The sequence below is a fragment of the Galeopterus variegatus genome, unplaced genomic scaffold (genome assembly GCF_000696425.1).
Source record: "Galeopterus variegatus unplaced genomic scaffold, G_variegatus-3.0.2 Scaffold6516, whole genome shotgun sequence".
NCBI lineage: Eukaryota > Metazoa > Chordata > Mammalia > Dermoptera > Cynocephalidae > Galeopterus > Galeopterus variegatus.
In genome coordinates, this window is record NW_007732627.1 from 103,993 (window position 1) to 128,993 (window position 25,001).

The 25,001-nt window shown below is 38.9% G+C and overlaps 1 protein-coding gene and 1 long non-coding RNA gene across 2 annotated transcripts in view; both read right to left on the reverse strand.

The window, feature by feature from the left end:
- Positions 1–13,663, reverse strand: part of ANXA5 (annexin A5) — a 19,467-nt gene extending 5,804 nt beyond the window's left edge. The window contains exons 1-6 of the mRNA XM_008590967.1: positions 13,571–13,663; positions 12,274–12,368; positions 10,713–10,826; positions 8,779–8,869; positions 5,294–5,373; positions 4,718–4,774 (exon numbers count right to left, since the gene is read on the reverse strand). Coding sequence (XP_008589189.1) covers positions 4,718–4,774; positions 5,294–5,373; positions 8,779–8,869; positions 10,713–10,826; positions 12,274–12,368; positions 13,571–13,583 — 450 coding nt within the window. The 5' untranslated portion in view covers positions 13,584–13,663. The remainder of the gene's footprint in view (positions 1–4,717; positions 4,775–5,293; positions 5,374–8,778; positions 8,870–10,712; positions 10,827–12,273; positions 12,369–13,570) is intronic.
- Positions 8,000–8,767, reverse strand: LOC103606355. Its single transcript, XR_551876.1, has 2 exons — positions 8,507–8,767; positions 8,000–8,314 (listed from the first exon to the last, which is right to left on the reverse strand). It is a non-coding gene; the product is annotated as an uncharacterized LOC103606355 (long non-coding RNA).
- Positions 13,664–25,001: the final 11,338 nt, after the last annotated feature.

Here is a 25,001-nt window from a genome sequence, read left to right on the forward strand (position 1 = left end):
AAAAAAAAAAAAAAAAAAAAAAAAAAAAAAAAAAAAGATTGTGGGAAGGGCTGGCTGGTTAGCTCAGTTGGTTAGAGCCTGGTATAACCTGGATAACATCAAGATCCAGGTTTCAATCCCTGTACCAGCCAGCTGTCAAAAGAAAAGAAAAAGAAAAAAACTGTGGGCATAGCACAGAGCCTGGTGTGTATCAGGCACTTAATAAACACTTGTTGAATAGTCTGAGTGCTCATATACTTTCTGAAATGGAAAAGAATACATGCTTATTAGTGTTTGTATAACTGCTTTAAAAAATAAACTTACTTACAAACATCATCATTAAATCTGAGTCTACTTATTATGATTTGGATAATTTATTAAAACCAAAAGAATCAATCTTTACAATATCTATACTACCCTTTTAGTTATTCATTTCAAGTTAAGTATACCTATTAAGCCAAGATGAATGTAATTTGCTGAAGCTGCTACTTGAAGTTGGCCTTCTGCCCACAAATGGAAATCAAATAAAGATAGGAAGTGATAATAAAGTGTTCGGAAAGTTTTGACCACAGTATGTTTAAGAATGTACATTATGGTGGTATAGATCTATTTTTTATTATATTTCCAGAGAATAAAAAAAAGATGAGACTTTGCACACTCGATTTTGAAATTAATTTATTTTAATTATACAAATAATTTTAATTCTGGTCATATGTGCATGCTCTTTAAAACTGAAAAGACATGGGCCGGCCCGGTGGCGCACTGGATAGTGCGCCGCTTGGGAAGCGCGGCGGCGCTCCCGCCCGAGGGTTCGGATCCCACATACAGACCGGTTCCCGCTCACTGGCTGAGCGAGGCGCGGGGACAACACCGAGGGTTGCGATCCCGTTGCCGGTCCCCGGTCCGGTACAGGGGCAACACTGAGGGTTGTGATCCGTTGCCGGACAGGGAAAAAGACAAAAAAAAAAAAAAAAAAACTGAAAAGACAGATCCTATAAAAGTCATCCATGTATCTAAAATTTAGAACTATATGATGGTGATATAGACCTTTCTTAAAATAACTTTTTAATCTAATTACAAAACAACATGTTCATTGAGAAATTCTGTAAAACAGAGAAAAAACACAAATAAGAAAATTTAAATTACCTCTAATACCAAAACCCTGAGGATGCTGGCTACTACTGCTGGTATGTATTCTACATGTATATAAGATATGCATATGTATTAACCCCTAAAGAGGGAGAGGGCTCATCCTGTAAAACATTACAGACACTGCCAACGCACACAACTCTCATCAACTGTTCTACATTTCTAGGAATTTTCTCTAGTAGGGACAGCAGTTAAGCCTGTTATACGTGAAATGTCAGCTACTTTTTACTATAATCTCCTAATTTTCTTAGAAGAATTATGTTTGGGATCAATATCTATTCTAAAACTTTTATTAAGTAAATCATACGTAAAAATAATGATGACATTTTCATATAGAACAATGATATTTAAAGGTTTTGTTTTGTTTCAATCTAAGTAATCTTTCTTCTCAATGAGGATGCCCAAGATCCATACAGCTGTTCTGGCTGAGGGACCCTCACACCTCCTCATGCTGCCCCCCCCTTCAGCTTTACAGTTCAACCTGAGCACACTTGATAACGCCTGGTTCAGTGCAAAGGACAGAGGCTTTGAAGTTTAAAAAAAAAAAAAGAAAGAAAGAAAGAAAGAAAAAAGATTTGGCCCTTGTCCTTATTTGTGAGATCTCAGATAAGCTACTTAATCTCTTTTTGAACTTCAGTATCCTCACCTGAAGAGTAGGAATACTATTTCTATAGAGTCATTAATGGAGATTATATAACTTACACAGTGCATTGATCAGTGTCAGGTTATCAGTAGCAGGCGCTCAACAAACATTGATTCATCTCTCCTTCCCCTAAGAGTTCAACTCTCCCTCCAGAGAAAGTATAAAACAAGGATTTGGCAGGAAAGGAGGTAAAATCAGTTCTAACATATTAAAAAACATTAAATCAGTTTAATACATTTAAAAAGGTAAAATCAGTTTAACACATTAGAAATGTTGAAACATAAAGTGGATTATCTACAAAATGTTGAATTCCCAAGTGAATGACTCACTGTGGCTTATCAAACCCCTGAAATAATAGGAATCCTCTTAGTTCCAGGTATCAGTAGAGAAAAAAATTCCAAAGCTTATGAAAGGGCCCTTTAGTTGTCTCAGCTTCATCTCAATTAAGAAATCTTAAATTCTCATTACTGATAACTGCCCGGCTGACCTTGCTACAAGGTATAAATGGATCTATTTCTTTTGATAATGCTGAAAGAGTAATTGCTTTCAATAGGTTGAATTAATTAATAATAATACATTTTAAAGAATCAAAAACAAATGGCCAGTGTAACATGTTCTGTGTTGCCCGTGGTCACTGGAAGGGTAAGGAAGGCCTGGATTCCATTCAAGGAATATTTTAAAGTAACACCATAGGGCAATTTTCACACATACAAAGTTTTGCTTTCAGTGTTCTAAATGGTCATATCCACTGCATGGCAGGTAAGCAACATCTACACAGCCTTGGTACTCAAGGTGCGGTCCCAGGACACAGCACAGGCATCACCTGAGAGCATGTCAGAAAAGCAGAATCCCAGAACCCACCCAGACCTGCGATCAGAATCTGCGATTTAACAAGATCCCTGAGATAGATTCATGGACAAGATTCACATGCCCATGAAAGTCTGAGAAGCAGCACTAACCAGTGATTGTCCTGAGGACAGAAATCAATGAAAACGAGGTTAAAATGTGCTATCTTCCCCTCCAGAGCCTCACACTGCAGCAATGCTCTCATTACATCACCAGCTGTGCTAGGAAATCTGCCCACTGATTGCTAATGTAGCCTCACTGCAGTCATCTGAGACTACCAGAGTTGGCTTCCTACACCATGACTGTTGAAAAACCTCCAGAACTCCTACTCTTGAGAGAAGGAATGTTGAGAATCAGCACTGTCTCCTACCAAAGTCAACTATTAATGCTGAGAAAGCAATAAGGTCATCTCACTACTGAACAAAGCCCCTCACAGTTTGGAGTACAACTTTGTAGGCCCTTTCTCCTTAGAAGGCGGAGTTAAGCTAGATCAGTGTTCCGATCTATACTTAATAAACCTTTTATATGACAGAAGAAATGAGAGGGAGGAGCACTGAAACTGTTGTTTAAGGAAAGAGAAGGGGCTTTAGAGTCAGACATGCGTGGTTGGGAATCCCAGCTCCACTACTATTCAGTGGGAGCATGAGCTTGTTTCCTTATCTATAAAATGGAAATTTCCCCTTCTACCTTAGAGTTGGCCACTCATTCATTTATCAGTTATTTACTGAGTGCCTACTATATTCTCGGAGCTGAGGATACAATTGAACTGACAACCCCCCTGAGAAGACAGTCAAATAAACAGACAGCTTCAACATGAGAGGCAGGGACAGTGCCAGGAAGCTTGGTGTGCTATAGTTTTCCCTGTAAGGGGCACCTGACACACACTTGGGGGGTCAGACAGGGCCATGCAAAAAAAATACCTAAGCTGGGAACTGACCCTTGAGGAGGATATAGGTGAATGGGGGGAGTAAGGTGCAAGAGGAGAAACAAAAAGGCCCAGAAGAGAGAGGCTGGAGGCATAAGTAAGCAAGACCCAGAAAACAGGGGCTTAGAAACCACAAGCAGGGGACCAGACTTAAACCTGAGGACAGCAGAAGAACCATCGGAGGGTTTTAAGGTTTTAAACAGGGGCATGACACAACAGGCTTGCATTTTATAAGAGACAATGAGGCAAGAGTCAAATACTTCACAGACAGCCCTCAGTAAGCATTCCTTTCCTTTGCTTTTCTCTCTCCAGCTAGGCAGACATGACAGCATTCTGAAGCCTTTACAAAATCAAACCACCCAAAAGAGTAAGATGCTCTCCTCTTTCCTACTGGCAAAGACAGATCACACATCCACTGGCTGTTTCATGGAGAATCGAACATTGGAAGAGTGGATATGGATCTTGCTTTTCCAGTGGTGTATGACTAACAACCAAGAAGTGTATATTCTCTTAACTGAAGCAGGTGACCAGGAAGACAGAGCGAAGATAGGTGATTCCAGCAACACAAGTAATTTCTTTATTACCAATTTCCACTTCTCAGCTTTCATGTTTCAAACTTCCTAACACTTATTTCCTACATTTGCTTGCTTTATAAACCATACTGAGACTATACTGGGATTTAAAAGTCATTTAACTGCAAATTTTCATTTGGGAGTCACTAAAAAGCAGCTGACAAAAGAACAATCCTATCTAGAATTCTGTCAAAGGAAATGCAGAGAAATTTCCTAATACTAAAACAACTCACGATCTCTTACGTGATAATCACCACTTACCACCGCACCCTCTGCTGCTAAGAGACCCACCGCATCCCTGGCAGTGGAACCTGCAAAGCCTGTTTTTTTTGTAAAATTCTCTATTTTATGAACATTCTATAATCACAGGGAAAAAAATGTCTATGTGGAACCCACCATATAATTTATTTCATTTCATTTCAGCTTTAGGATAAAATAAATATTTTTGCTGTACTTTTGTGAGTCTAATGATTTGTAAAGGACCCATAAACAAGATTATTTCTAGAGGCTATTATGACATACATTGTGATTTTTCATTACCATAAACTCTTTTCATTTCTATATCATACGAAAGTCATCACATACTAGGTAGGCCTCACTCACCTGAGCATCTTGTTCAACTTGAGCTTCATCAATTCTAGCATCAGGGTCTCTATTAGCCTGTAAGAGATAAGATGTCACATTATTGAATGATAGAACATTTTCATTCAAAAGGAAAAATGGATCTACCTGATGGTTATGCACATAAAGCTTTTTCTCTGTGAATAATATACCATTAAGATCATATCAAGCCTACAATATGAAGGGTCTTCAAAAAGTTCATGGAAAGATTTGTATCATTTTTTAATTATATTTTTTCCACAAACTCTTTGAAGTACCATCACATTCCACACTATCACACATCACTGTCCACAATCAATCTGATCTTCCTGATTTCTAATTCTATGAAAGAAAGCATATACTGCTACCTAAAACAAATCTATGAGTTAGCTATTAAGAGTTAGGTTAGATATCCTAAAACACAAATAAGCACAGGCAACATACAATGAGAAACATCGCAATAAAATCAACAAGCACCAGAAACTATTAAAAGAATTTTAAGTGTTCTTACGTAACTAGACTCAGGCCAGTCTGACTGCAGACTTTTTAATCAAACTATAATTAGTCTCCACCCAATACCTGAAGGAGAACCACCAACATCCTCTGGTAGTACCCTGAAGTATCCCCCACCACATCATCTTCCAGGATTGAGCCATATTCTGCAACAGAATAATTTCATACTTATTTACAGCTTCTTTGAACTAGGAAAAGATATCCTACCCCATTAATCAAATGAAAGAGACATAAAGGAAGAAACAGTATATTTGATTAACATAAATTCTCTCTATTCCATTTCTGAAGACTAAAGTTAAGTGCTTTAAGATACTGATGGGACAAAAATAAATTAAATTAAAGCCATCCAAAAGTACTGGATTCAAACCTAAAAACTGACTCAACCATTTGGCAATGTTCTCAACCAATGTATTTATTAATCCGTAGACACATAAGGTTCTGGAAAGCCTCCTAAATAATATCATAATAAATTTAAACTTTGTTTTGCTTTCTTTCAAATTTTTTACATGACTAGTTCCCAAACATCTTCCATCCTTGAATATTGAGTTTTCTTTCTTTGGGCAAGGCCATTCCTTCCCCTAATAAGATGTTGTTCCTCTGTAGCAAGTAAAGTTAACTCTGAGAGACAACAATATCTTGAAATATGCCCCCTCCTACCTCTATTTCCAGCTGTTCAACATAAGGTCACGGGAAAGAAAACAACTAGGATCTTCAGGAGTCTATGAGCCCTTTTCACTAACCCTCAAACAGCTGCTATTAAAAGAAAGGAGGGGGGCTGGCCGGTTAGCTCAGTTGGTTAGGGCGTGGTGCTGACAACACCAGGGTCCAGGGTTTGATCACTGTACCGTCCAGCTGCCAAAAATAAATGAATGAATGAATGGAGGTATTCCTCTAAAGTATTTAAATATTTAATCATTATTTAAAGCAGGCAAACTTTAAAAGCCTGAAACTTCTATTTTAGAAGATTCCAAAGAGTTATAAGTTTATTTCAACCAGTTACCCAACTACAAAACACTGTAGGAATCTTTGATTCCTTAATGTTCCTCCTTTCTCTGATTTATCCTCCTCACACCTCTGATCAACCTAGGTTGGGCCATAATTACTAAATACCTAGCTTATCTGCCCACATATATAGCTACCTAATCAGCTGTTGATTCAAATCTCCTTCCTCCTACAATTGTTCCTTCAACATTTCATTACTCATTCAAAAACTTACAATGCTTTTGACTCAAGTCCAAATTCCCAATCCAGTCATGCAAAAACATCCATAACCTAGCCTTGTTCAATTTCTCTCTCATAATGGACATGCCCACATCCTCTATGATAGTCAGGCTCTCTTTGTTCATTCAATATAGTCTCCTCAGTCCAGTTGCCATGCCGTCGAAGACAGTGGGTACCCTGACCAGAAATGCTTTCTCCACTACCCACCTAGTCTTTTTGTTTCCCAGACTTATTGAGCTATAAGGGACAAATAAAAATTGCATATATTTAAGGTGTAAAGTTGTATATATTTACAACATGATGTTTTGATATACATATACATTGTGAAATGATTACCACAAAACCTAATTAGCATATCCATCACCTCACACAGTTTTTGTTGCTGTGGTGATAAGAACATTTGAGATCTACTCTCTTAGCAAATTTCAGGTATACAATACAGTACTTTTCATATAGTCACCAAGCTATACATTAGATCTTCAGAACTTATTCATCCTGCCTGACTGAAACTTTGTACCCTTTGACCAATATCTCCCCATCTCTTTCTCCCTTTCACCCACTTTCCCCCTAACTCCTTCCTCCACAGCCCCCAGCAACCACCATTCTACTCTCTGGTTCTATGAATTCAACTCTTAGATTTCACATAAGAGTGATTTCAGGCAGTATTTGCCTTTCTGTGCCTGGCTTATTTTACTTAATATCCTTCAGATTCATCCATGTTGTTGCAAATGATAGGATTTTCTTCTTTAAGGATGAATTTTGTGTGTGTGTGTACCCTATTTTCTTTACCCATTCATCTCATCAATAGAGCCTGAATGCACCTACCCAGCCTTGAAACTCTGCTGAGTGTCTGATTTGTACCATGAAGCCTCCCCTAATATCTACAGCTATGATGACCTCTCCCCTCTGAATGCATTCTTGCATTAAACATTTTTGATATTTGACTTTAGTTTGAAGTTTACTATCCTTTAACTATAGCAGTGGTTCTAAATCATGTCACTCCTAAATAAACTGCCTGCAAATTCCTTGAGGACAGGAACTTTGTTGTGCACATATTTTGTGTCATTCATGACAGCCAGTATACTGCCAGACACATGGCCAGTGTTCAATGACATGGCTGAGAAGGATGGACCATACATGGTTATTGTCCCGAGGTACTCCATTTGTCATCCAGTGGCACAAAGGTTCACTCATTGATGTCAACATACCCAGGAAGAGATCTTTGAATATAACATCAAATAAAGCTCCAAGGTAAGACATTTAAGCACTTCTGCGTTAGTGGTCAGGACCTACCCAACTACTGAAAAAGGAGCAGGAAAGAGAGATCCAGCACATCGGAAAGGTAATTACTCACTTTCTCTAAATTTCACACTATTCTGAGTTGTTGGGTTAGCAAAGTCACTTCTACAACTAACAAGTTAATGCCAAAATAGAGACCCATTTTCCTAGCTAAAGGCACTAGGCTCTTGATTGAGCTGACAACCTGCATAATCTGGACCTCCTCAGTCAGGCAGGAAAAAGAGTCTGCTACAAGAGATATGACCAGGAAAGAAGAACTCTATTTTTTTTTTATTACTTTTTAATTTCATTTTCTTAATTCCACTCACAGGATATAATTCATATTGGAATACAGATTTTTTTTTCCACAAAACATTAAGGCACACAAAAAAGGCATCATAGCTTAAACAACAGACATTTACTCAAATGTTTTACCAATTGCGTTTTGTAAAAGGGTTTAGGTTTCTTTTCCCAGATTCCAAAAGTGGCTTTTACATAATCTTAACTTCTACTAACATAAAACTGAATTCACTTAAAGGAAAAAAGAAAAGAAAACATAACTTAAAGTTAACATAAAAGAAAGACAACCTGGGGCCGGCCTGTGGCTCACTCGGGAGAGTGAGGTGCTGATAACACCAAGGCCACGGGTTCGGATCCCATATAGGGATGGCCGGTTTGCTCACTGGGTGAGCGTGTTGCTGACAACACCAAGTCAAGGGTTAAGATCCCCTTACCGGTCATCTTTTAAAAAAAAAAAAAAGAAAAAGAAAGAAAGACAACCTGTATATCCCTACAGTAGTTGCAAATCCTATGCAAAAGTAAATTCCATCATCACTCAGTAGCTTCTTATAAACCACTAAAACAGTTGTGTGTAAAAAGGCAGTTTTTTCCTTACTGAAAGAGGAAAATAGCTTGAATTATAGCTTATTCACTCATTGACTCAACAATCATGTATTATCTGCCTCCTATATCTATGAAAGACTCCATTCATGTCAGAAAAATGAAAGAAGTAACAGTGAAGATGAAGGCAAAATGTAGTTTGGGACATTTACCTTCTTCATAAACTTGTTTTATGGCTCTTAGTTCTTCAGGTGTCCTTGAAGCAATAATTTCTGTAAGTACTTTTTCATTTGTCCCAGCTCCCTGTTTGAAGATTTATTTTTAATAGAGAAAACAGGTCAGTAAGATTAAAACTAAGGTTATTTTCCCAGAATAGATGTTACCCAAATTGCATAATTACATAAATATTATCCAACATAAAATGGACATCTTTGTATACAAGTTCTATTAGGTATAGAAATAAGAAATTTCAAATTAATTTTCTGTCCAAAGAAGATTTTCTTTTTTTTGTCTAATGAAAAACATTTATCATATGTATGTGTGTATATAGGTATAGATATATATATATAACAGGTTATATAAATTTGTAACTTGTAATTTGATCAGTCACTTCTAGTTAAAAGTAAAACATTCTAATGAAACATGAAATAATTTTTCTAAAAAGCTCAAATAGTAAAAATGAAAACTTTACACAAATTTACTTGGAGGAACACTAATACTTAAACAACCTGTATTTCAAAAAATAAACCCCTGTTCCCAAGTTAAGTTCTCTATGAAGCCACAGGGAAATTCTGCATCAAAGGCAATAAATCTACCATGCCTTAATTATTAGGAATTGGGTCAATATAAAAGAACTGGGACTTGTTTTCTGGATTTTTTTTTTTTTTTTCTTTGTCTTTTGTCTTTTTCCGTGTCCGGCAACGGATCGCAACCCTCAGTGTTGCCCCCGCACCGGACCGGGGACCGGCAACGGGATCGCAACCCTCGGTGCTGCCCCCGCGCCTCGCTCAGCCAGTGAGCGGGAACCGGTCTGTATGTGGGATCCGAACCCTCGGGCGGGAGCACCGCCGCGCTTCCCAAGCGGCGCACTTATCCAGTGCGCCACCGGGCCGGCCCTGTTTTCTGGATTTTTGAAAAATTTTAGTTGGTTTTGCTTTTTCTGCATACAAAAGTCATATCTACACCAATAAATTAGAAGATGCAAGCAACAATATAGCTTAAAAAAAAATTTTTTTAAAAGCATATCGAAGGCTTATTTTCTTTATATTTCTGTTTCTTTATCAAAAAACAAGCACTGAAAAACCTAGGTTCATCCTCTGGCAGAATTTCAGCTATTGCTGTCATTTCAGTAGCATTCTGAAAAAAAAGCCCTTTTCTTAATAACGTTAAGATTTTGTTTATTCCAAAAGAATTACTGCAGGAAAATGAAGAAAGTAAGCATAAACAGGTTCCTAACTAGATAAACCTCCTGTCTCCACTCCATAAGAAAAAAATCCCTGAGCTACATTATCTCTTTGTTGTTAAATGTCAGTTTGCCCATTCAAAATGTAACTGTCTCATAAATCTAAATAAATGTTTCAATGCAGTCATATTTATACAGTATTCCAAACACCAGTCCAGGAATACACATTTAGTTTTTGCTACAACTGAAATTAAAACAAGTTTACCAGCTACTTCATTTTAGTGTTTGGAAGTACAGGAAAGAAGGAAAGCATACTAAACAATCTTTATCTTGAAAATTCTCTCTGAAGCTTTACTTTTTAGCCCAAATTCATAGACAATATTATTGTTCCCTGATCAAGCAACTTTCTATTTAAAAAAAATAAATTACCTTATCTGCAACATTTTTTAAATACTTCTCAAAATTAGAAGACAGGCATGAAAATAAAGTATAAAACACTACAAAAATATTAAAATTTTAAATAGCCTGTATTATTGAGTTTAGTGTACAAAAAGATTAAATGACACACTTGTAATTTTCTCCCTCCTTTACTTCTTATTGTCTCTGTTTTGTCTTCCAACCAATCCTCACTGAAATAAGTCAAAGAAATTCTTTTTACATATAACAAACAAGATGAAGTAATTATCAAAACAAAATAATATTATTAAGGAGAGAAATGTTCGTTTCACTTGTCACAACTTTTACCTTAAGAGCATGCTTCAGTTCATAGGCGTCATACAGCCGAGAGGGTTTCATCAGAGCCACAATTAATTTCTCAAACTTTCCAGTCAGTTCTGATTTCAGGTCATCCAGAAGATCCTAACTCACACAAAATACAATTTGTTAAGTAGATAGAAATTTTAAGGAGATTCTTAAATATGAATGATAGCTCTTTGCTCTAGTGAATTCCTTATGTTGCTGTCTCTAAGTAGAAGGCACATGCGCTGCATAAAACCCTGTAGCCCTGAATAATGTACTTCTGACATCTGACCTAAAGCTTAAGCTGAAGCAAAGCCACTTATGCATCAAGGTACCTGTTTTTAAAAGATGTTTTTCTTCACTTCGAGAATTGAGAAAAAAAAAAAAGAATACCTTTAAAAGTGGGTAAAAATATTTTATGTTAAAAGTACTGTTCTGAGAAACATATGTATCTTCAAAAAATTCCCAATATAATCGTAAGTGCATTTTTACAAAGGTCAAAATTTAGCCTATCATACCTAAACATTTTTTTCTTTTCTCTCAATATCTAATTACATTCTAATACAAAATAGATTATAGTCAGTCATTATTATGCTCTTGACTACTGAGAGACATGGGGAAATTACTATGGGGAAACTGTGTATATAATTATGAAAATAAAAACAGTATTTCCTACCTATCTCAGTTTTATCACATCTGGCAACTAGAAATGGCATTTAGAATACTTTTTTTTGGCTTTACGTTTGTTTCTCAATGAAATGAAAAATTTTCAGAATAACAACACCATACTTAAGTTTTTCATGTATGCACTAATTCATTTAGTAACAAACTTGATTTTTTTTTCTTTTTTTTTTTTTAAAGATGACTGGTAAGGGGATCTTAACCCTTGACTTGGTGTTGTCAGCACCACGCTTTCCCAAGTGAGCTAACTGGCCATCCCTATATAGGGATCCGAACCCGTGGCCTTGGTGTTATCAGCACCACACTCTCCCAAGGGAGCCATGGGCCACCCCTACAAACTTAAATTTTTAATCAAATAACAGCATTTAAATCAATTAATTAAAAATTCATTTCTTAAGATCACTACAAAAGAAGCCAAGACTGTAACCATGTCATAAGAAAACATATCACAGGGCTGGCCAATTAGCTCACTTGGTTAGGGCACAGCCTTGTAACAACCAGGTCCAGGGTTCAGTTCCCCATACTAGCCAGTCACCAAAAAAAAAAAAGAAAAAAGAAAGAAAACATACCGTAATATAGGCTTACACCTAGAAAATGAATAATGAAACAATCCTGAGTGGGAAGCATAGAAGAAGAGGGGCAGTTATCACCATGGTACTTTTTGGCACCTCTACAGCATTAAGCCAAGAAAAACAATTATGTGAGGGTAAGTCGGGAAGCTTTGTCTACGAACAGCTGATAATTTACAGGAAGGTGGAAAAGAAAAATGTGGAGAAGTCAGAATCACAAAATAAATGATGTTTACAAAAGAATATTAGTATATTTCAAACTAGTCTTAAACTCATAGCTGCTCTCACATTCTACCTGGGATGAAGTATGGTCTTACCCTGCCAAACAGAGTTTTAAAAGCCGCAGCAATTTCCTGGCGCTGAGTGTTACTTCGGGATGTCAACAGAGTCAGGATGCTCTCCTCATCAGTGCCTGCAATTTATGGTTCACAATTACAACTTGGCCCCACTGCCCACTCTCTCAATAACCTTTCCAACCAGCACCCAGTCACTATTTCCTCACATCTATGAGAATATAAAAATATTTTATGTGTTTTAGTACATGATTTATTAAAATTATAAAATTTAGAATATATATAATGCTTTATTTCTAATATATACTACCCCCCATTCCTGATGTGTTGTGAAACAGGTAGACAGATACTCCTGATTTTTAAAAACTGAGTACACCTAGTTTTTCACACAACAAATATCTACTCAAATAACAGCTATTCACAAGGCACAAAGTGCTGGATGTTAAGGGATTGAAAGAAGAAAAAGACATAGACTCTGGCATCAAATTACCAATAATGCAGAGTGGAAAATATAAAAACACACAAATAAATGTGAGCTAAGGCAGATTATGGCAAGTGCCACAGGAGAGATCCAGGTGTCAAATGAGGTTCAAAGGAGGGTCTCCTAGCTGATAGGAGGCAGAAGGGAGTTTGGGGGAAAGCATCATAGAGAAGCTGATACCCAAAACAGTCTTCAAAGACAGAAGGACTGTGAAAGGCAGTGATGGAAGGAAAAAGGACAGGCTTTTGGAATGAAGAGAAAAGCTTAGCAGGAGGAAAATATATGCATAACAGATAACCCAACCTGGCTGAGCAGAAAACACAGCAAGCAGGAATGGAAGAGGCATCTGAAAAGGAGGGCCAGGTGTACTACAGAAGGCCTCAGCAGGTCAGAACATACAGGGACACAAATGCAGAAGGGGCCTGAGCACAGGGAGATCAGATCAGTACACATGGAAATCCTTGAGATGAGAGGTTTTGTGGAAAGAGAAGAGTGTCCTGTGTAAGAGACTCACATATGGAGAACTGCATGTCTGACTGGGCAGAGGACACAGAGCTGCCCACTCTCAGGGAGGGTGGCAAACTCAGTCAGCCACCACACAGGTCAAGCTGACCAGCTCCAAGGCACAGAGGCTGGACTTAACTGCCTGTTCAGCTCCAAAGATTGAACGTCAGGGATGACCCCTAGTATTACTTTGTTGTCTTAGTGTATCTTTTCTCCTGTAAGTTTCAGATCAAAGTATTCTAAAATTAATCTTTCTGTAATCAATGACTTGTTGTTTGGAAAAACAAACATCATTTTTTTTTTTTTTTTTTATAACAGAAAGGATGCTGAACTTACCCAGGCCTTTCATGGCCTTCCGAAGAGTTTCTGCATCAGCCCGCTCATCAAAGCCAGGGAAGTCAGTCACAGTGCCTTTGAGAGCCTAAGACAGAAAACACGGTGGTATTACTCATAACCCGACTAATAGGACAAAGCAAATAACATAAACATAAGCCACTTGCTATCTATCGTATTCAGTCTTCAAATAAATTTACCATTTGATAAGATTTGTGACCCCATTTGAAATGGGAAATGGACCATTTACAATGTGGTTTAGCAGGAACAATTCAGAGTATGAGCTACCCTGACCCATGTGCAGTACTACCAGTGGGAAAGCTGGCTCCCTCTCCCCCTGGGTATCGTCCTGTGATCACACCCCATGAGCACCACTTGGTTCACAGAGGGCACTTCCTTGCAGGCCTCCTTCCCATTAAGTCTCCACTTTGATCTAGGAGCATGCTAAGCCTGCATTAAACCTTGACACCTTGCCCTAAGTGCTCAACTCTAAGCAATGCTCTTACTACATACCTTTTCATCTAAGTCCTGTTTCCGCATACCTACCTAGGGATTTAAAGATAACCCAGCAAAGCCTGAAAAGATATTTGGTAGTTCATTTTCCAGTAGAACAAAAATCTTTGAATTTAGAACTTTATAAAGGTGTATTGAAAGACATTCTTTATACAGCTTCCTATTAAACATTAATCAAAATTTGATATTAATAATTAATAATTTATTAATAATATTCTGATTTTAACATTTAATATTTTAAAAATTTTGCAATAAGTAGATCCTCAGAGTCATAAGGCTTTAGTAATACTGAGTCATAAATTTTTATTTTATGATAAAGGGAAGCTCCCAGACTTTACTTTAACCAATAAATGTGTTTAAATTCCCTCAAAACTCCTATACCATTGAAAACTAAGAAACAAAAAAGCTAAAAGGAGGGAGGGGTCGAGAAAATGTAGTCTGTTTTACAATCATGTGTGTTTTATTATGAATGTACAGAAGTTCAATTACCTACAGGGGAAAAATTTCTTTTCCACTTCATCCTCCAATTGCTGAATATGCCAACAATATCATAATACCAGTCAAATACTTAAAGATGACAATAGAGAGAAGTAGCCATGGGGAAGAACTCCCACAGGACAGTGCCAAAGGTTAGCTCAGTGACCCTCTCTCTTTCGTGGCACCAGACAGATTATGCTCCCTGAAAAAGTAGCACTCATGGGCCGGCCCGGTGGCGCACTGGATAGTGCGCCGCTTGGGAGGCGCGGCGGCGCTCCCGCCCGAGGGTTCGGATCCCACATACAGACCGGTTCCCGCTCGCTGGCTGGGCGAGGCGCGGGAGCGGCACCGAGGTTTGCGGTCCCGTTGCCGGTCCCCGGTCCGGTGCGGGGGCAACACTGAGGGTTGCAATCTGTTGCCGGACACGGAAATAAGATAAAAGACAAAAAAAAAAAAAAGTAGCACTCATGGATCCAGGAGACAGTGACACTCTCTCCTTGACCAAACTTTGGACAAGCTCCTCTGAGTCCTCCGCCTGATGAGGGCTCATCCTTGAGCCTCCTCTGCCTGCCTAACCCAGTTGTAGCAAGAATCCTGCTAAGTTGGTTTAGGGAGGATACTTCCACTCTTGATATCTGATCACCCTCTGTTATGGACTGAGTGCTTTTACCTTTCCGTAATTCACATGTTCAAGCCCTACCCTGCAATGTGATGTTATTAGTTGGTAGGGCCTTTGGGAGATAATTAGGATTAAATGAAGTCATGACAGCAGTGCCCCCACGATGGGATTAGTGTCTTTGTAAGAGTCCCCAAGGAGCTTGCATCTCTCTGCTCTCTACCATGTGAGGATACAACAAGAAAGCAGCAGTCTACACCCAAGAAGAGGGCCCTCACCAGAACCCAACCATGCTGTCACCCTGACCCTGGACTTCCAGCCTCCAGAACTGTGAGAAATAAATTGTTGTTGTTTATAATTTACCAAATCTATAGCATTCTCTTCTGGCAGCCAAAACAGATTAAGGTAATTGATCAAGGGCCGACTGTGGCTCACTCAGGAGACCGTGGCTCACTCAGGAGAGCGTGGTGCTGATAACACCAAGTCAAGGGTTAAGATCCCCTTACTGGTCATCTTTAAAAAATAAATAAATAAATAAAATAATTGATCGATATTTGATTAATATCCTCATCCTCCGCCCTTGACATCTGATCATCCTGGCCTGCCTTCAGCAGGAATCCTGTTAAGTCACTTTAGCAAGAATCTACAAAACCTGATATCTCCTCTTAGTAATTTTCCATTCACTGACCACCTCACTCTGTTCATTGGCTATATATCCCCAGTTGTCTTTGCTGTGTTCAGAATTGAGTCTGATCTCTCTCTCCTATTGGCATTAGTCATGACCTGTATTGCAGTGGTCTTGAATAAAATCTTCCTTACCATGTTAATAAGTGTCAATAATTTTTTCTTTAACAGTGGTCCCTCCTCTTGCTCAAAGAGAGAAGAGACATTCTTTCCTTCGAATAGAGTCAGCTATGAGAGAAACTATAGGAAAACCTGGCCTCCTGAAGCTCCCCGTGGCCTTAACTCCTTAGGGCAACTGTTATAATCATGAGGCCAAACCAACACAATCCAAAAGAAGGAGGGGTGTTTCCCGCATAGATGTCCCAGCCCCCGATTGCTGACTGATGGCAGTTTTCATTCCCTCTGTCCCTCAGCTAAACGAAGGACTGTGGCCAGCTAGGAAAAGGAGAGGGAGTAAGTCTCTCTCCCTCTGTCTCACAGAGAAGTCATGAAACTAAGCCAGAGCTACACATTCTACCAAGTGGGAGATCTGCACACAGCCAGGCTAGTCTCCATTTTCACCCTATCGGAGGAGCACAGAAGCATAAAGAGCAATAAATTCCCTTAGTTCTATAGCTTGAGGCATATAAAACTGAATGGTTGAATATTGGCAATTTTGGTTGAATACTGGAAATTTCATATGATTCAATTAAAAGGATCCACAGGGTAGGAGAGAAATTGATAAGATTTATTTGAGAAGATGATCCTGCAAAATTAGCACAGGTTAAGAAAGTTCTTTCTCACAAATCAAACTGCAATTTCTGTTTAGTGGGACCACTTCAAATTGATTATGAAGATACCATACATATTACTGTAAAAATGAATAAATACCACAAACCCTCTTAACGTGAGAACTTAAGACTGACTGCCATTGCAGCTATTTATTCATTCACTCGACAACCATTTTTTGAATGCCTTCTATGTGCCAAGTATTATATCAATCACCAGGGAAAAGTCAGGATCCCTAAAGTCAAATAGAAAGTGACAGAAATACAATCAAGTGCAGTTGAGTATGCACACACAGAGGCTGGATCAGGTTAATGGGAGCACATAAAGGGGGACTGAATTGGAAAGAGTGGAAAGACAAGAAATTGGGAAAAATTCCAAAAAAAAAAAAAAAAAAGTCTTGAAAATTGCCTGTAAATTTGCCAGGCAGGTTCAAGAAAGCAGAGAAGTGTAAGAGGGTAATCAGTGCCCACTTATCCATGGTTTCACTCTCTGTTGTTACACTTGCCCACAGTCAATCAGGTCCTGAAAATATTAAACAGGAAATTCCAGAAATAAACAACTCATAAGTTTTAAATTGTGCTCCGTTCTGAGTAACACTATTAAACCTCTCTGCATCCTGCTCCATCGTGCCCGGGGCATGAATTCATCCTTTGTCCAGCATCTGCACGCTGTATCCCCTCCCTGCCTGTTAGTCACTTAGTAGCCTCTGGGTTATCAGATTGCAGTGATTGTGTTCAAGTAACCCCTACTTTATTTAATAATAGCCCCAAAACACAAGAGTGATGCTGGCAATTCAGATATGCCAAGAAGAAGCCATAAAGTGCTTCCTTTTACGTGAAAAGGTGAAAGTTCTCAGTAAGGGAAGGAAAAAATCATATGCTAATGTTGCTAAGAGCTACGTAAGAACAAATCTTCTGTGAAATGGTGGAAAAAAAAAAAAAGAAATTCACGTTAATTTTGCTGTCACACCTCAAACTGCAAAAGTTTCAGCCACACTGCATAAGTGTTTAATTAAGATGGAAAAGGCGCTAAATTTGTGGGTAGAAGACTTGAACAGAAAGTGTTCTGATGGACATAATTGATTCAGTACTATCCCTGCTGTCAAGTATCCACTGAGATTCTTGGAATGTATCTCCCATGGATAAGCGGGGGAACGGGTGTATATTTTAGCATGCATAAAAACACGAAAGAATGAAATGACCCGGTGCTTTGAATAAAAGGTTAAATATTTCAGCAGAATGGAACAAGCAGTAAGGTTGAATAGAAAAACAAACAAGGGGAAGGCCGTGGTGGGGTGAGGGCGGGACACAAAAGCCATGTTTAAAAGTGCAGACTTCAGGCCGGCCCGTGGCTCACTCGGGAGAGTGCGGTGCTGATGGCACCAAGGCCCCAGGTTCAGATCCCACATAGGGATGGCCGGTTCGCTCACTGGCTGAGCATGGTGCTGACAACACCAAGTCAAGGGTTAAGATCCCCTTACCGGTCATCTTTTAAAAAAAAAAAAAAGTGCAGACTTCATGGGCCGGCCCGGTGGCACACTGCTACAGTGCGCCGCTTGGGAGCACGGCGGCGCTCCCGCCGAGGGTTCGGATCCCACATACAGACCGGTTCCCGCTCACTGGCTGAGCGAGGTACGGGTGCGACACTGAGGGTTGCGATCTCATTGCCGGTCCCGGTCCGGTACGGGCGCGACACTGAGGGTTGCGATCCGTTGCCGGACACGAAAAAAGACAAAAAGGAAAAAAAAAAAAGTGCAGACTTCATCCTGTAGGTAACAGGAAAGCCATTGGAGGGCATTCAAGCAGAGAAGAACTCCAACTCTGCACAGTAATATGATCCTAGCCGCAGTTGAGACAATGGAATGGATTGTGCAAGAGTGGAGACAGGAAGACTGTTTAAAAACTACTAACACTGCTGGCCAGTTAGCTCAGTTGGTTAGAGCATGGTGTTCTAACACCAAGGTCAAGGGTTCAGATCCCCTTAACAACCAGTCACCAAAAAAAATAAAATAAAAACTACTTACACAAAAATAAATGAGGAAGCGCTGATCAAAGTCAGGCACAGTGGAAATGGAAAGGAAAACACAAACAGGAACAGGAGCCAGGGCAGAAAGGAACTATTTAGGATGGTTCCATTTTTGGATGAGGAATAGGATGTCTGGTTTCACATTACTCCATAGTAGTTATATTGAAAGAGAAGCAGGCTTGTGAATTATCGGCATACATAGGTGGTGGCTGGAGCTGCAAAAGGGGGCCACCACGCAAAGCAATATCAATGGGGTGGAAAGAAGAGCCAAAGGAGAAAGGAAGAGAAAGTGACCCACAATCAGAATGGCAGCTAACATCTGCTGAGTGTAGCAATGAGCCAGGCATTGTGCTCAGAGCTTCACATGGATCATCTAAGTGAAACCCCACTTTACAGATGTAGAAACATACCAGCTTAGAAAGGTTTAGAGTCACCCAAGTGATCAGCAAGCAAACGTAGCAGAGCTAGGACACAGAACCCAAGCTATGGGACTGTGCCTCCTGGGCTCTTAACTGTGATGCTATACTGCCTCTCAAAGACAAGAAGAAAGTCCAAAGAGAGTGATGGCATGGAAGCCAAAGGAAAGTAATATTCCAAGAGGAAAGGAATATTCCAGTGTCCAATACCACAGGGAAATCAAGTGAGAGGTAAGACTGAAAGGGTCCACTGGATTTGGTGAGATCTTTGGTGGCAGTAAAAGTCTGGGAGTAAGACACTCAGGAGTGAAAAGAAAGGCAGACCATCTCAATGAAACCCCATTTTACAAACAAGTTTGTTAAAAACTTCTTTTAATAGCATACACACACAAATATACACACACACACAAAAGACTTGATCCAGTTTACAGGCTATGAATAACTGCTAGTAGAGAGAGAGGCTAAAAAGGAGAGGTTAAAAACAGAAGAAACACGGGCCGGCCCGTGGCTCACTCGGTAGAGTGCGGTGCTGACAACACCAAGCCAAGGGTTGAGATCCCCTTACCGGTCATCTTTAAAAAAAAAAAAACAGAAGAAACACGGGCCGGCCCGTGGCTCACTCGGTAGAGTGCGGGGCTGACAACACCAAGCCAAGGGTTGAGATCCCCTTACCGGTCATCTTTAAAAAAAAAAAAAACAGAAGAAACACGGGCCGGCCCGTGGCTCACTCGGTAGAGTGCGGGGCTGACAACACCAAGCCAAGGGTTGAGATCCCCTTACCGGTCATCTTTAAAAAAAAAAAAAACAGAAGAAACAGAAGGGATTTGTCATAAAGAAAAATATCTGACCCCAGAGACTGAAGGAAACGAGGAAAAAGATGAAAGGAAGAGAAATGCCCTCAGAAATCTCAGGCAATAGCTATGAAGAAGAAATAACTGCTGACCATATTTTTGAGAGCTTTCTAGAAATTGCAAAATGCTTTTGCTACATTCTATACTTAATCATAGTCACCCGCCAAAGCTAAGCAAAGCCACGTAGTGGTATTAAGGGACCAGATGTGAGTCACAGACCTGAGTCATAAGGGCAGAACCCTGTTTGGACATCCTGCCCAAACCCCACCACTGCCCACGCAAAACAGTCTGCAAATGTGACTGTAAATGACTCATTCAAGAGGGTTTCCCCTGCTTCCTGGAGTCTCCACATTTTACCCAGGTTAACTCTAAGTAGGTACTGTTCTCTTCACCCATCCTCAGTTCATCCTCAATTCCCTTCATCCCCTACCACCAATGCCTCACCAAGAGAATTATTATATATTCTTAGACAATACTTGGCCAAAACACATAATTCACTCTTAATGCTCACCTTCAAAAATATCCATTCTTCAGCTCTATAGTTCTGTTAGCTTTTTCCCCCTCTTGATTTAGAGAGTTCTTTACCCTCAAAGAGTATGTATGCCAAAATAAAATGAATAAAATTAACCAAAAAACAAGTGAACAGTTGCTTTTCAAATTTAAAGATGAGAAATATTCATCTGTCTGAAACATTTTAAATAAAGCTTTTCTAAAGGCACAGAAAACCAAACTCTTTTTTAGTTTGTCTTCTAGTTCTTTGCAATCAATACTTAATCAAACACCCACCCAACATTCCACATAATACTAAGGGCCAGAAATCATGAAGCAAACCACTATAGCTGAGCAACTGCTAAACAGCTGTACAGTGATTTTCAGGTATGGTTCTTCAGAAGCCCAGGGTTCTAAAGGTCTCAGGGGCCACCTGGAAAGGTGGGGAGATGGGAAGATTACATGGGCAGTCAGAGCAGTTCAGGTCTTACTTTATGCATATACTAGAAGCCCATTAATATTTTCTATGATAATGGGTCCCACTGACAAGGAAAAAAAAAATTTTTTTAAATCACTGTATGAAGAAAGAAAGGAGATGAGCAAGAAAAGAGGGAAAAGTCAGTGTGACATAATTATGCTTTGAGCTGTCAAATAAAATATCAGGAAAAAAATTAGATCCTCCAAGAAAATTGAGAGACACAAGCACATCAGGGCTCAGAGATAAGAACTCAACCCCTAATCTTTACCCCTGCTCCAATCCCATCAGAAAAGGTGAATGTTACAGTTCAAAGCCTTAAACTCGAACTGGCCTATTGCCTACTTTCCCATAACGTCCTTCCCTTTCATACTCCTTACTTGTTTTTGCTTCTTTCCATTTTGTCTAACTATCCTACTATGTCTGACCTCTTTCTTAAAATCAAATGTAAGAGGGAAAACTGTAAAACAGTTTAAGTTATTTGCACAGTGGTAGAAAAGAAGTTTTTGTTTTTTGGTTTTTTTTGTCCTTTTTTTTGAGACCGGCCGCACCGTGCTCAGCCAGTGAGTGCTGTGAGCGCACTGGTCATCTCTATATAGGATCCAAACCCGCAGCTACGCCACGGGCTCGGCTCAGAAAAGAAGTTTTTGATAACAAATAAAGATTTGTAAGTATGATTTAAATCTCTGTTGTATATTTCTTGAACACTGTGTATTTAATGTTGTATGCTTCTTTAACCTCCCTGCCAGTATAATGTCTTCCCTTGGCAAATGAAGGAAAATAAAAGGGAAATGTTAAAGGAAATATTAATGGAAAGTTAAATTGTGTGTTGTTAAAAGTTGCCTAAGCATAATGGTGATGCCCTGAGTCAAAGTGGGCAGGTGGCATTAGCGCCCCCATGAGTTTGCACTTGAGATGAGGGGAGAGTGTGCTATTTTACCTAATTTTTCAAATGGGCATTCTGTGACCAGCACTCAAAAAGCTGTATCATTCACACCAGTGCTCCAGAAAACAATCAAATTCATAATTTCTCATATTAGAGAGTTCACATGGATTCTCAACTTTATTTCCTTTTGTAACTAAACAAGAAACAAATCTAATGAACAAAGCTGATCCTAGGCAAAGGTAGGAAATAAGTACACTTCAAATCCTTTTCAGGGGGTAGGAAGAGATCAATAATAAACAAATGGACCTATATAGATAAAAGAGGATCAGAGATCATATATACCCCGCTGTTTACTAGATAATGCCACCTAAATATTTTATAAGGAACTCAAACAAATCTACTTCTGTCTCTTCCCCATTTCAAATCTGCATTCTTTTCTCAAAAAAAACCAAAAAACACAATCAACCACTGTCAAGCAAGCCAGTCACTTTGACCCTTATCCGACCCTTTATCAGCAACCACCACCGCACTCATGCATTAAATTTAGCCACTCTCTCCCAGAGACCACTCCTATCTAAAGTCCCAGCCACTGCCTAGTTTAAGCCTTTGAGGTCTCACTGGGTCTCACTGGGACTACTGCAACAGATTCCTAAGTGGTCTTCCAATATCCAGCTTCCCTCTCCTCTCCCTCAACTCTCACCCCACCACCCCACTTCAGCAGCCCCCAGAAATGCAACCATCACATTGGCACCAGGGAAATCCTTGTTAAATACAAATCTGACCATGGCACAGTCCAACTAATAACTCTTTGACAGCTTTCAGTTACCTATAAAATGGTTCATATTCTTTAGCTCTGGCTCTTGCCTACCTATCTGGCATCCCTTTCCAAGACAGGACTCCATTTCCCCATCTTACTGCAGTTTCACTCCAGCAATATCTTACTACCTGTAATTCCTGCTCACACCAAACTCTTCTATATCCCTAAGCATTTACATGTGCTGTTGTTCCCTCTACGTATAACGCCTCCCTCCTTTGTCCCACACAATTAATGCCAGCTAAGTAACCTCAACTTTTTCTTCTGTGAAGCAGAGATAGTAATACTTATTTCCAAAACTGTATTATGACCACTAAACAATGCATACAAAGGGCTTGGCAATGCATCAATTATATCATAAATCTTAATCCCATTTCCCATTTTTTCCCCATGTATAATAATACTTGGCATATACATGAGAATGCAAAAGCTTCATACATTCATGAATGCATACACAAATGGAAAATAAAGAGAACAGTTAGGATATAGAGTCCAAAGAAATGAAGCCAACTGGAATATATATTCCTCCCAATTAATTAACTGCTCAATTGAAACATTATGTGAACTACTATATTGAAAGGCTGGGTCCAAAAATCAAAGCAAAGGTCTTAGGAGCACTAATTAACAACAACAAAAAAACCAACTAATGCATTTGTTGAAATTTTAGAATAGTACAAAGGTTATACGGATAAAATTTATTTCAGAAATGGATCTATGATGTAAAAATACTGTTATGTTTCTACCATTTTGAACTTCTAGGTTGTTAAAAGAAGAAAACTTCAGACAGCCCATCTCCCACCTCCAACTAGCTTGGTCACCTGTGTAGGTCTTCCAACCGGCACTGGATACCAGATAAGGGAATCAGGGTTGGCTGAATGCCAATGAATTGCTCAGTGGCTTGCAAAGCAGCCAAGCAGTTTTGGGTCTAGTTCTTTCTAAGCATCCAAAGTGAAGACAAGAGTCAAAGGGATCAAGAACTGACAGAGACTAACCCGGAACAGCACAAACCATGGATAAACAGATAACCCTGATCTAAGATCCCAAGAGTAAGTCATTAGCTACAGAGAGATTAGACCTTAAAAGTGAATGGCATGAAAAGACGCAATCAATATCCGTCAGCTCCTCTGGAATGAGCCTCATCTCAAATTTATTTACTTACCTTGGTCCTGCTTGCTCTGCACAGGACTCTGTAACTTGTTTTAGCACAGTAACTTCAAACCAACCCAAAAACTTTCTAATCAAATTTTGTACAGTTTAAATATATATCATGGAGATAACTCTGATGTTCAAGAAGTTTCCAGTAAACGACTAGGTAGTCTAGTTTTGCATTCCTGCCATTTCTACTGCCCTGAATATATTAACTCTCTATAAACAACATTATAGATAAAACTAAGTTCAGACTGCCCAAAATCTAATTTCTAAAGTTTGATTATCTTAAAAATAAAAGATAAAGTTTTAAATTGATTTAAAATGTATTAAATGTATCACTCATCTATGAAATACTACCAAATCTTGCCAAACCAAAGAACATAAGCTCATGTACTTTTAATTACTCAAATAGATTATCTATGAAATAAGTCAGTTAGCTAAACAGTGGGATGAAAAACCTGCATGAGCAAATCAAGCAATGAGAGAGGAATAGCTCAGAACTCAATTTAAGAAATCCAACCCCAAATATGGTAACTCTAATTGAGGAAATGACACTAAGACCTTGTGAAAAATTCATATTTATATAATCAGAAGTTAATCATAAAAAGAAAAAGATAAAAGGATTCAAAACTATTTTACTATATATAGATAATTCGGGCAACTTTTAACAGCTCTTTGGCCATTCTTAGTAAGTAATTTGAACTAGCTTGTATCTCAATTTAACACAGAAAATGTTATTGATCAAATAATCATAATAATTTATTACTTATCCAGCAAAGTTTACACTAAAATAACATGGACCTTATGGTTTCAAAGTATGTAAATATAAACTCATCCAAATGAATGGTTTCAAACACATAAAAAAGTAAGTATTGTCCAGGAACTGTTTACATACAGGTACATTTGTAACTTATATTTTTCTTCTATGTCATAAAAGAAATTATTAACCAGTGCAGTCTTTTTGAGAAAGACTGGGAAACCTATCAGACTACTACTCTCCATCATAACAGTCAGTTGGCAGAATCCCACATACTTTGATGCTAATGGACTAGGATTAGGATCAGAAAGAGAAGGGCAGATCAAGTAGTGGTTGCCCCACAAATGCCTCCAGCTGTTAATGTATTCACCCCACATGATAATATAAATCCATTTTTAGGCAGTTCCCAGTACCATCTTTTGCCATAGTTTTGTACCCCCATGCTGACATGATTTGTTGGGGACCTGAAGGTCCACACCCCTTCTTGTGAGACCGCTCCTCCTTGACAATCTGC